The 12,094-nt window shown below is 40.7% G+C and overlaps 1 protein-coding gene across 1 annotated transcript in view; it reads right to left on the bottom strand.

Moving 5' to 3' along the window:
• Positions 1-12,094, bottom strand: part of Cadps (calcium-dependent secretion activator 1) — a 121,217-nt gene that overhangs the window by 74,259 nt on the left and 34,864 nt on the right. The window contains 7 exon segments of the mRNA XM_068296871.1: positions 21-127; positions 194-338; positions 396-626; positions 694-708; positions 801-1,051; positions 1,112-1,343; positions 1,404-1,579. Coding sequence (XP_068152972.1) covers positions 21-127; positions 194-338; positions 396-626; positions 694-708; positions 801-1,051; positions 1,112-1,343; positions 1,404-1,579 — 1,157 coding nt within the window.

The following is a 12,094-nucleotide window of genomic DNA, read 5'->3' as shown; positions in this document are numbered from 1 at the left end:
GATTGCGTATCTCAACTTACCCACAATGTTTCATATTCAACGGTTTGTCGAGTCGGCATCCTATCTTGATTCTTAAATCTTGATCGGGTAGATTTTTAGGCACTATCATGCGATGCCACTCTGGCGACTAGCGAAACAAAAACGAACGGATATTTATTCTAACCACCTGAACAGTAATTTCGTTCAAACTTACTTTGGACGATAGTGGTGTAGGCTTTATTGTGACTTTTCCTAATTCTTTATCCTCAAGCGCAAGCATTCCCGGATTTTCGGTATATAATTTGACCTTTACCACTGGTAAAGGATGGGTGGTGGTGAAGTCTCCTTGGGTATCCCACCTAAATAACATTAGGCAATAAATCACGCAGCAGCAACATTGATAAAAATTTTCTTACATTGGCTTTGAAGCTTCGGCCTGATCTGTCTGTAGTTTCTCACCGTTTTCAACTTCCATTGTGCAATAGACAATTCGATTTGGTGCTAAAGACTTAAGCCCTTTAACTTCCATAACAATAACTTCTAGCTGAAAGGTAAGGACAACGTCCAACTTTGTTAATTGTGTTGTGCCGTCTTCGGAATCGCCTTCTAACTTAGAAAGAGAACCGTGGGAACGCAATATCATTTTTCTAGAAGTGGATTATATTAATTTAAAGGATTTTTAAAACATTATTTTAAGATGTATTTATTACTTACAGGAAAGACGGAGTGCTATGATAACATAAAGGAACAGAATATGAATAAAATTGAGAGATCAGTAGATAAAGCTGTACATGCCTTAAATGAAACGAAATAACACATACCTATGGTTATAACGCTTTAGCTTCTGCAACCCATATTTACTATCCATATTGCCCTTGGAAACTGGCAGCGATTCTAGATTTGCCATTAAAAGATTAATAGATGACTTCAGTTCCTCAATGTATAATGATTCCATCTCCTTCAGAACAAATTTCGGCATAAGTTTACGATTTTTCTCCATTTCACCAACACGCTGCATTCTCCCATCCAATTCGCGTCGAATAGCCGCTGCCTGCTCGTCCGCCGAATCAAGCTGCAGAAAATCAATAAATAAAATAATAACTGGTAACATAGTGTACCATAAGAACCTTACCATTAATGCGTTAAATAGAATTTGATGTTCAAATTTTTTAACTGATAATATTTGCTGAAACATATCGTACAATTGCTCCTTGGAAAGAATTAATTCGCTGTTGAGTGACTGTTGCATCCGCGACGGTCGCTTTGAGTCCTCGTCACCACTTCCCTTTAGTATGATGTCAAATTTTGCCATCCAAGACGTTAATACTGTTTCCTTACTAAGGCCATCAATCTCTGGTAAAGACCTTTGCAAATCGATATTATAAATAGATAATTAAGTGCATAACACAAGATTTTAAGCTTACCTGACACGCTTCTCAATATTATTTCGAAACACCTCGCGAAAATCGTGTTGAGAGCATGCACCAGATTGAACCATTTTTAAGACACGTTCGGACTTCAAAAATACATCGTGATAACTTTGTACAGCATTTTGAAAGGCTTCGTCTGCCATTATTTGCGTTTCCCCCTTTAAAAATGCCTAAAGTACAAAATTTTTAATTTATTCAACTTTTATCAGCAACAATGCTCGTTTAAAATATATGATAACAAAACTGAATGAAAACAAGGCATCCTTAAGCGAGAAATGGTTTAAAATTCTTGGCGAGCAGCAAGACGCCCAGAAAGGTGCCACCGCACCATGGAAAATAGTTTCATATTTTGTTGTTGTTTGGAATTGTCAAATTAATATTTATTTCAAATTCGAAATACTTCACATAGAGAAAAAAATTTTTTTTATGTATTTGTTGTACCATTTATATCATACACCCATAGGGTGAAATTGTATATTTAAGTCGCCAAAATGTATGTAACAGGCAGAAGGAAGCTTCTCCGACCCTCTAAAGTATATATATTCATGATCAGGATCAACAGCCGAGTCGATCTAGCCATGTCCGTCTGTCCGTCCGCCAGTCCGTCTGTATGAACACGCAGATCTCGGAGACTATAAGAGCCACCAAATTTGGTATGTATGTGAGATGGGATAAGGTAGTTGCAGAGTGGTGGCAACTCCCTTATGCAGATTGGCAACGCAGCAGTAGTCGTGAGGTGTCATGGGAAGTCGGCAGTCGATGTTCAGCAGTCGGTGTTCAGCAGTCAGAAGTAACAGCAGTCAGCAGTAAGAAGCCGATAAATCAGCAGTACACAGAACCCGAGATTTAATTTAGATATTGTAATCATTATTCGCCCGTCCACGATTTATAATACTATTAATAAACTATAATATAATACATTTGGGGACTCAATTGAGGACTCCATCTTACATTTGGGGGCTCAACCGATCGCGGACTTTGAAAATTTGTACATGATTGGAAAGCTGACAGTGGAAAGAGTGAGACAGCGAAAATTTTCGACAGCAGAAAAAACGAGAGAGCGAGTACAGTCGGACGAAAAAACGAATTCCAATTTCGCAAGAAGACGCGATGCTCTGGCGCCAAACGAAATAGGCAAGACGAAAACATCAAACGAAACGAAAGAAGAGACAGCAAGCAGACGCGAAATTCTGGCGGAAAACGAAACGAAAATAGAGACAGCAAGTAGACGCGAAATTCTGGCGGCAACCGAAACAAAAAAAGACAAACAAAACGAGACGAATACAGCAAGCAAAAAACGAAGAGGAAAAATCGCGAGCAAGATTCCAATAAGAGAGGGGAAGCTTCCAACAAGAGTGTTACGAAATCGCATCATTATGTCGGACCAAGAAGACCAATTAGCCCCGATGTCGCACCCAGGTGAAATGATGAATGAATTAGAGGCAATTGAGAACAAACATGGAAATGATGAAAACCCGGCCGGAATAACTGCAGCAATGCTAGTTGAGAACACCGCGACTCTTCAACAGCTGGTCCACCCGCGACTTTGTGATACGTGTTTTTGTTTTTGTGCTTTCATCTCTTTTTATTCTCTAGTTGTGAAGGCTTACTCTGCACATTAACCCTTGTGTCAGAACTGGTCAGTATATTCTTATACACAGAATTTTAACCCTTAGAATTTTTATTTTTTGTATTTCCTTTTTTAATTAAATTAAACTTTTTGATAAAATGGTTGTCTGCTCAAAAAATAATTGCATAGTTGCCACTAATGCGGTTGACTCCCATGATTATATTCTGTGTTGGTTGTGTGACAATGCGGTTCACGTTAAGTGTGCAGGTTACACAGGCAGAATCAAGGAGTCTATTGCTAAAGGTGGTGGCTTAAAATATGGATGTGATGCTTGCCGAGAGGTCGAGAATGAGATGCGCTCTTTCATGAGGCGGACTAGAGATAGTTTTGACACTTTAAGGGCAGGTTTTAATAAACTCCAAGCGGAGTTTACTGCGGTGGAGACTCAGTTCAGAAGTTTATCGCTTATGAATGAGTCTCCGAAACGTAAAAGGACCAGTCCTTGGGGTGTTTCTGCATCTGTAGACCCGCCAGCGTCTCTTATCGTCCCCGACCGGTCTCATGCACCGTCCACTCCTAATGTACAGCAATTGATTTCGTTTAAGAGCCCGGTTGTGAATGCTATTAGTAAGGAATTACCGGTATCACCTGGGAATGATCTCTTAAAAACGATGCCTATTGTAGTGTCCGATGTGTCCGGGCAATTACCCATTCCAATGGAAATTGCCGATAGTTCTAAAAGTATCGAGGGCCCCGTAAACAAGTTGACTGCTGCAGTGGGTGACTTGTCCAACGTTACTGCTGCGGCTGACGCTTCAGGACCGCGGCCACTCGTTGGCATACCACCAAAGAAACATATATTTGTTTCTAGGCCAGACCCTGTTGTCACATCTGATGATGTAATAGCCTATATTCGGAAGAAAGTTAACGTCTCGAATATTGCGGTGGAGAAAACAGAAGGTACTTTTTAAGTCTTCTTTTTCCGCTTCCATTCCTGTGACTTCTGGTGTACCTCAAGGTAGTCATCTTGGCCCTCTGCTCTTCACACTATTCATTAACGATCTTCCATCAGTCATTGTTCATTCGCGTGTGCTTATGTATGCTGACGATGTCAAGCTTTGTCTTACTCATAAAGATACAGATTCATTTAGTCGGCTACAAGCTGATCTTAAAAACTTTCAATCCTGGTGCCAGTTTAATCTACTAAATCTTAACATTACCAAATGTAATGTAATGACTTTTTTCCGTAACTCTCCTCAACTGGTCACTTATTTTCTAAACAATAGCCCTTTAGAACGTTTAAATAATATAAATGATTTGGGCGTACTTATGGACCATAAGTTAAATTTTAACACCCACATTTCCACCACGGTCGCAAAGGCCATGAGTGTTCTGGGTTTCATTAAAAGATGGTCAAAAGAATTTGATGACCCCTATACAACTAAAGTTCTTTTTACTTCACTTGTCCGTCCTATTTTAGAGTATGGATCTTGCATTTGGTCACCTCAATATGAGTCGCACCAGATTAGACTTGAATCCGTTCAAAAGCAGTTTTTGCTATTTGCTCTTCGTGGCTCAAGCTGGGATCGCAATGTCAATTTGCCTTCGTAACCTAGTAGACTTCTCTTGATTAACCTTCCTTCTCTAACTAACCGTAGAATTATGCTTGGTGTTATTTTTATGCATAAGCTCCTAATTGGTGATATCGACTCGCCTGAGCTATTAGCTCAGGTAAATCTGTCGGTACCATGTAGACGGAGTAGACATCCTTTGACACCTTTATCCCTTAGTCGTTGTTCTTCTAACTATGCTATGCATGAACCTTTTAGGGTCCTCTGCTCTGATTACAACCTTCTATTCCCTGTAATCAGCTCAGAGTTTTCTATTAATATGCTTAAAACATCTATCCTATCCCATTTAGTTAATAGATAGTTATAGTATTATTTGTTTGTCTGTTTTTTCTATTGTGTATTTGTCCACGCGATTCGTGCCGTGCGTTATACGGCCGAGGGGTGCGGTCGGTCAATGGGAGGGGGGCAGTTATCTGCTTGGGCTCGCGCGTAAAAAAAAAAAAAAAAAAAAAAAAAACTATTTTCTCTGAAAGTACATGCCGACGAAATAGACAAAAAGAATGACACTAAGTTGGTGGTGAAGAACTTTGCCAAAATCATCCCAGAATTCTGCGGGGAAGGAATGTCTGTACAACAGTGGTTCCAAAACTTTGAACTCAACGCCGATGCATATGGATTGAACAATAAACAAACAAATCGGACACAAGCTTTCTTAGTTTTATTGTGAAATTTTTTCAAAAACTAAAGACGTACACATTTAAATTTTTGGTTTTATTTTCAGTTAAAGGTCTTACAATTCTAGTGAAACAAAAAAACAACAACATTTCATTTTGTACTTAAAACGAAAAAAACAAAAAAAAGTCGGATTCTTGCGCTCATCGCATAATCGGACACTGACAAATTATAAGACCTTCAACTGAAATCAAATCAAAAATGTACATTCTTCTTAAACATTTAAAAAAATTTCACAATAAAACTTAGAAAGCTTGTGTCCGATTATGCGATGGAGCCACTGTACGTTCAAGCCCGAGCGAAAATGACTGGTACCGCCGCTCTATTTCTCTAGTCTACGGCTGTCTAGGAATATGAACAACTTCGCCAGCAAGTCCTAGAGGAATTTGATTGCGATCAGCCATGCAGTGCCGAAATTCACAACCCATTATCTCTATAATGGGTTCTAAGTTTTATTGTGAAATTTTTTTAAATGTTTAAGAGGTAAGAATGTACATACGTAGAGACGTATGAAGTCCGATGGTGAAAGTTTTCATGAGTACATTTTACAAATGAAACGGATAGCGATTCGTGCCCGTGGGATTATTGATATGGAGTCAGTTATCAAACACATCGTTAATGGATTGAACCTAAAGATTGACTACAAATACACGTTGTACGGCTGCAAGTCACTGAAGGAGCTGAAAGACAAATATGACATTTATGAAAAAATCGCCAGTACCAACGTTAAGCCCGAAGCAGCAAAACGAGTTCCGAGTTCAATAGGAATGACAGAAAGCAACATTGCTTCAAATGCGGATCAATGGCGCATCTGCGCAAGGACTGTAAGGAGGAAGTCAAGTGTTTCCGCCGCAACCAAAATGGACACATGTCCAAAAATTGTCCTACTTCCTACTCTATAAACATTGTGTATGAAGAAAACCGACTCAAATCATTGCAGATAGGCGAGGTTAAGGTAAAGGGATTGATAGACACCGGAGCTGACGTGTCTCTACTCAGAAAGTCTGTGTTCAGCAAGTACGTCTTTTCTGAGAGGACTAGGACAGAACACCACACGTCCAGTAGGTCAGTTCAAGGCAGAGGTGCAGATCGATGGTATTTGCCTCACACACACGTTTCTGGTAGTGGATGACTGCACAATAGGAATTGAATAACTGTTGGGATACGATTTCATGTCAAGGTTCCAATGGACATTAACTCCCGTGGGATATACATTCGCACAGCTATTTGAGGAAGAAGCTGCCAACCAAAATCAGATAAGTATTTACAATGTAGTCGAAACAAACACTGACCCTGAGGTGCCTTCACAGTATACCAATGTTGTTCAATCGATGATTAAGGATTTTGGCAAAAGAAAGCAGACAGCTGACTGCCCGATCACGTTGAAAATCGTGCCTGACGACAACATCAAGCCTTTTAGGCACGTACCAAGCCGAATAGCCATCTCCGAAGCAGATGTGGTCAAGCAGTAGATCGACGAATGGCTAAAGGATGATACAATACGACGTTCATCATCTAACTTCGCCAGTCGTACAGTTATCGTAAAAAAGAAGGATGGCAATAATCGAGTGTGCATTGACTACCGGCAGTTAAACAAGATGGTATTGAAGGATTGTTTCCCGGTGCCTATCGTCGAAGATGTTTTGGGAAAATTGGGCAATGCAAAAGTTTTTACCATCATGGACCTTGAAAATGGATTCTTTCACGTTCCAGTTGAGGAAAGCAGCAAGAAATACACCGTATTCATTACGAAAAAGGGCCTGTTTGAGTTCAACTGCGCGCCCTTTGGCTTTTGCAACTCCCCAGCCGCTTTTATCCGTTTTGTTAATGACGTATTTCAAAACCTCATTAATGATAACGTTCTCGATCTTTACATGGACGATATCATAATACATGCCGAAACAGTCATGTCAGAAATTGCGAAATGTTCTTGGAAACGGAAACATAAAACCGGGAGCATAGTTTTAAGCTTGAGTAAGAAAGATGTTCCTCGGGAGGTTGCCAAATGGGTTCTATACTTGCAAGACTTCGATTTTAAGGCAGTACACAGACCAGGAGAGCGGCTAAAACACGTGGATTACCTAAGCCGATACACAAGTCAAATAATGTTAGTATCGTCAGTAGTCACAGCGAAGATTAGAAAAGCTCAGCAAGATGATACGATGATTAATGCGATTTCCGAAATTCTTACAAGGAACAGATTTGCTCGCTATACCAAAATCCCTAGAAAGAGAAATAATTATAGAAGCTCACAACGCAGGACACTTTTCAGTGCAGAAAACTATGCACGCAGTACAACAAAGTTTTTGGATACCACATCTGGATGGCAAAGTGATCCAGATAATAAACAATTGCGTTAAATGCATTATCTACAACAAGAAACTTGGCAAAAAAGAAGGGTTTCTTTATCAAATCGACAAAGGATCCGAACCGCTGCACACTTTACAAGTGCATCACCTCGGCCCGATGGATGCCACATCAAAGCTGTATAAATACATATCTGCAATGGTCGATAGTTTCAGCAAATTTGTATGGATGTACCCAACAAAAACCACTACAATGGATACAATGCCGACGAGGTCATCAAAAAGCTACAGGAATGGTCAGATATATTCGGACATCCAGCTCGCATTATAAGTGATCGTGGATCAGAATTTACATCGTCTAGTTTTGAAGAATATACGAACCAGAATGGAATTGAACATGTTTGGAGCACCACTGGAGTGCCAAGAGGAAATGGACAAATTGAACGTGTCAACCGATCGATCCTTAACATTATATCCAAGTTATCATCGGCCTGAGAGATGGTATAAGTTCGTACCGAGAGTTCAAAAAGCGATTAATTCTTCTGTCCATAAGTCCACAAAGCGGTCTCCATTTGAACTGATGCTCGGCGTGAAAATGAGGAGCGGAACCGAAAGCGATATCTTACAGTTGCTCGAGGAAGAAATTCTTGATACCTTTGACTAAAAAAGGCAAGAGATGCGTGACAAAGCAAAAGAAAATATACGGATGGCTCAGAAACGTTATAAAGAACAGTTTGATGAAAACCGAAAGAACGAGGTTGGATACAATGTTGGAGTTCTGGTGGCCATTCGTAAAACCCAATTTGTAGCAGGCAAAAAGTTGGCAAGCGAGTTTTTAGGACCTTACGAGATAATGAAGTTGAAACGTGCAGGACGCTATGATGTTCGAAAAGCAGCAACAGACACCGAGGGACCAAAACATACGACCATTAGCAATGACAAGATAAAATTGTGGAGATTTGTAGCAGAGAACGAGGATGCATGGTCATCAGAGGCTGATGACTAATCAGGAAGCCCGAATGTGAGAAGGGATAAGGTAGTTGCAGCGTGGTGGCAACTGCCTTATGCAGATTGTCAACGCAGCAGTAGTCGTGAGGTGTCGTGGGAAGTCGGCAGTCGATGTTCAGCAGTCAGCAGTCGGTGTTCAGCAGTCAGAAGTAACAGCAGTCAGCAGTAAGAAGCCGATAAATCAGCAGTACACAGAACCCGAGATTTAATTTAGATATTGTAATCATTATTCGCCCGTCCACGATTTATAATACTATTAATAAACTATAATGTAATACATTTGGAGACTCAATTGAGGACTCCATCTTACATGCATACTCGTGTATTATGTAAATGTATAGAGTTAATTGAAATTTTGGCAACGCCCCTTTACGTCCCCAGGAATCACATAAAACTATTTTTCTTAAAAAGTATAAGAGCTAGAGACATCATTTGGTTTATATGCTCGTTTGGTTAGCGCGCAGAAACTAATTGTTCAAACTTGTTGCCACGCCCCTTTCGGCCCCGTAATTTACATAAAACTGATTTACTTGAAAACTATGACAGCTACCGACATTAAATTTGGTATGCAGACTAGCTTAATAGACGCGCAGATATTGGCTGTTTAAAAATTTTGCCACTCCCACTTCCGCCCCGCAAATTAAACAAAACTGAAACAACAAAACCAAATTTAGTATTTATTATATAAATGTTTATTTATATGTTTATTTATATTTGATTTATTACAAGCTACAGTTTTGTGCGCTTGGAGTTCGAATTATAACTAACTAAACATTATTAAATAAACTACCCAAGAACCCTAAACATTGGCCACCGGAATGCTGACACTGCGCCTCGTGCCGCTAGCAGCGGTCAACGTCTTGCGGGCCGGCTCATATTACCCAGACCGTGGGATCGCTGACCCAGCGATTGTGGCCACTGCCAAATGCAGTATTAGCTATGTATATTCATTTCGCTTAAGTGGAGGCCGTCCCCGGACTTCTGTAGGTCAAGAGACTTTTGAAGAGTTGTTACTAAGTTGGGTCTCTGGAGTCTGCGAATGGCCAGATAAATTGCGAACCAAATTGTGACAATCCCAATAGTGACACTGCTGCTCAATACAGGGCCCGATATTATTTTTGAGCGTAGTCCAGTTATATGCCGGAGATTGTTTATGCTCAGTTCATGGAGGAAAGGCAGGCTTAAGTGTTCCCGGTACCTCGTAATGTTGATTTGTGACTCGGCTGACACCATTGGCTTTTTTCTGAGCACATCATACTTGTTGACAAACATTGTTTGGTTGATGGTAATCTTGTCGGTGAATGTCACCAGGTAGGTGCCGTTCACCCTTTTTTTGTTGCCGACTTCGTCTATGATGTCTATGGTGGCGTTGTTGATGACAACCATTCCCTCGTCCACAACTATTAAGGGTTCCAGGTGACCTGGTCTGGAGCTACAATGGGCTTGAGTTCCGGCTACTAATTGTTGCGTGCAGCCATTCGTGGGCGATCTTTTGCAGAATGTTGTCGTTACCGCCAATTGGCAACCCTCGACTGAGAATAGCTCCATACCACAATCAGCAACTACGTTTCTGTTATTAAAATCTAAAATTATGTTATCCCGCTCTACCGGGTAAAGGCTGATTTTCTTACAGACAGATTCTGGGTGAGGATATTTGATTAAAAAGTACAAAATGTTAAAATTTTGAAAAATCTTAATACTACCTACAATACCTAAACTGTTTGAACAAATTTTTACGTCTTCCCTTTTGTTGAGGAACGGTTGCTGAATTCTTAAACTTAAATTTATTTGAATGTAAACGATCTTTGTATTTTATTATTTTTAACTTTAAGTTGCATGGTCACACCGTTTTGGCTGATGCAATAGGTAGCGTGTTGTGAAAACGAGAAAATGTATGTTGAGTTAGTTAATTGCTTATTGGCCAACCGAAACCATAACCATAGAGTAAATAAAAGTTTTTTATTATTATTAAACGAACCAGCAAAGTTAATTTATGTATCATCATAAATTTGGTCCTTCGAGCCGGATTTGGATTCTGTTGGGATAAGCAATTCTACTCAAGTTAAGATGGAAAAACTAAAGGCAACACGCACCAAGTTAAAGTCCAGCCTCACGCGGCTGCTGACACTTTCGGAGAATCCGCCTGAGAACTGCACAGCGGATGTGGTGGATACTATGATGACCAGACTCGACAACGTGTGGAAGGAGTTTGATCGGTCCACTGATGATATGTTTGAATTTCAAGAATCGCAAGGTTACGTCGACCCCATGGGTGACTATGGAGATTATGAGATGAAGTACTTAACTGCACAACTGCACTTAAAGGAACTGGGAAAATTGGTTAACCCAGTAAAAGCAACTAAGGTCGTGGACTCCAGTGAGGGAGTCAACGAAGTAGTGTCGCAGATACTACACAAGCAGATGGAACTTCAACGGGAGTTTTATGAAAGCATGACAGTAAGTGGAGCTGCCTGTTCGGCGTTAGGGGGACAGGTCCAGCTGCCCAAATTACACATCAAGCCTTTTGGTGGCGACTACCTGGAGTGGCCAGCCTTTAAGGATTTATACGAGAGTACCATTCACAACAGGGTGAATCTGGATAAAGCTCAGAAGTTTCAATATCTCAAGTCTTTTCTCTGTGATGAGGCTGCAAGTTTAATAAATCATTTGCCGTTAACAGGAGCGGCGTACGAGACGGCTTGGGCAGGCCTAATGGAACGTTATGATCGACCTCGTCATGTCGTTAACTCGCTGTTGGATAATTTTAGACGTCTACCATCAACAAGGGTGACAGATGTATCCATTCTACGAAAGATTGCCGATGGGGCGAGTGAAGTTGTACGTGGCCTAGATGCACTTGGCCAAACTAATCGCGACTGCTGGGTGATCTATTTTCTACTGGATAAAATTGATACAGAGTCTCAATGCAAGTGGGTGTCCTACAGCCGTGAGGGGACATCTCCAACCATTAAGGATTTTCTTAGATTTCTCGGAGAACGTTGCGATGAGTTCGAATTAAGCCGCTGCGAACAAGTCGCACAATCAAACGTTAAGAAATATACTCGGATACTGATTTCCACAGACTCAAGAGGGTGTCTTAAATGTGAGTCTAAGGAGCATAACGTATACAACTGTGACCAGTTCTTGGCCCTCTCCGTGGAAAGGCGCTACTCATTTGCTAAGGAGAAACGTTTGTGTTTCAGTTGTCTAAGGCCTGACCATGGTATTTCAAGATGTGAATCCAAGTATAGATGCAAACATTGTCAGGACAAACACCACACGCTGTTACATCGCCAAGTCGAAGAAAAGAGCATTAATCCCACAGTAGCCATGATTGCCGAAACTAAGCAAGGAAAGGAAGCTCAATCTATAGAATCACAGAGTTATTTAGCACGTTCTGCGGTAAATCTACAGCCGCGAGGAAAACCAAGGAGTGTATTGCCCACAGCTCTAGTTTTGGCATTAAATTCAAAGGGATCATACACCACTTGTCGTGTT

This window comes from Drosophila tropicalis, unplaced genomic scaffold (genome assembly GCF_018151085.1).
Source record: "Drosophila tropicalis isolate 14030-0801.00 unplaced genomic scaffold, ASM1815108v1 contig_859, whole genome shotgun sequence".
Taxonomy (NCBI): Eukaryota; Metazoa; Arthropoda; class Insecta; order Diptera; family Drosophilidae; genus Drosophila; species Drosophila tropicalis.
Note: the sequence above shows the minus strand (reverse complement) of the source record. Positions and strands in the feature narration are given on the sequence as shown.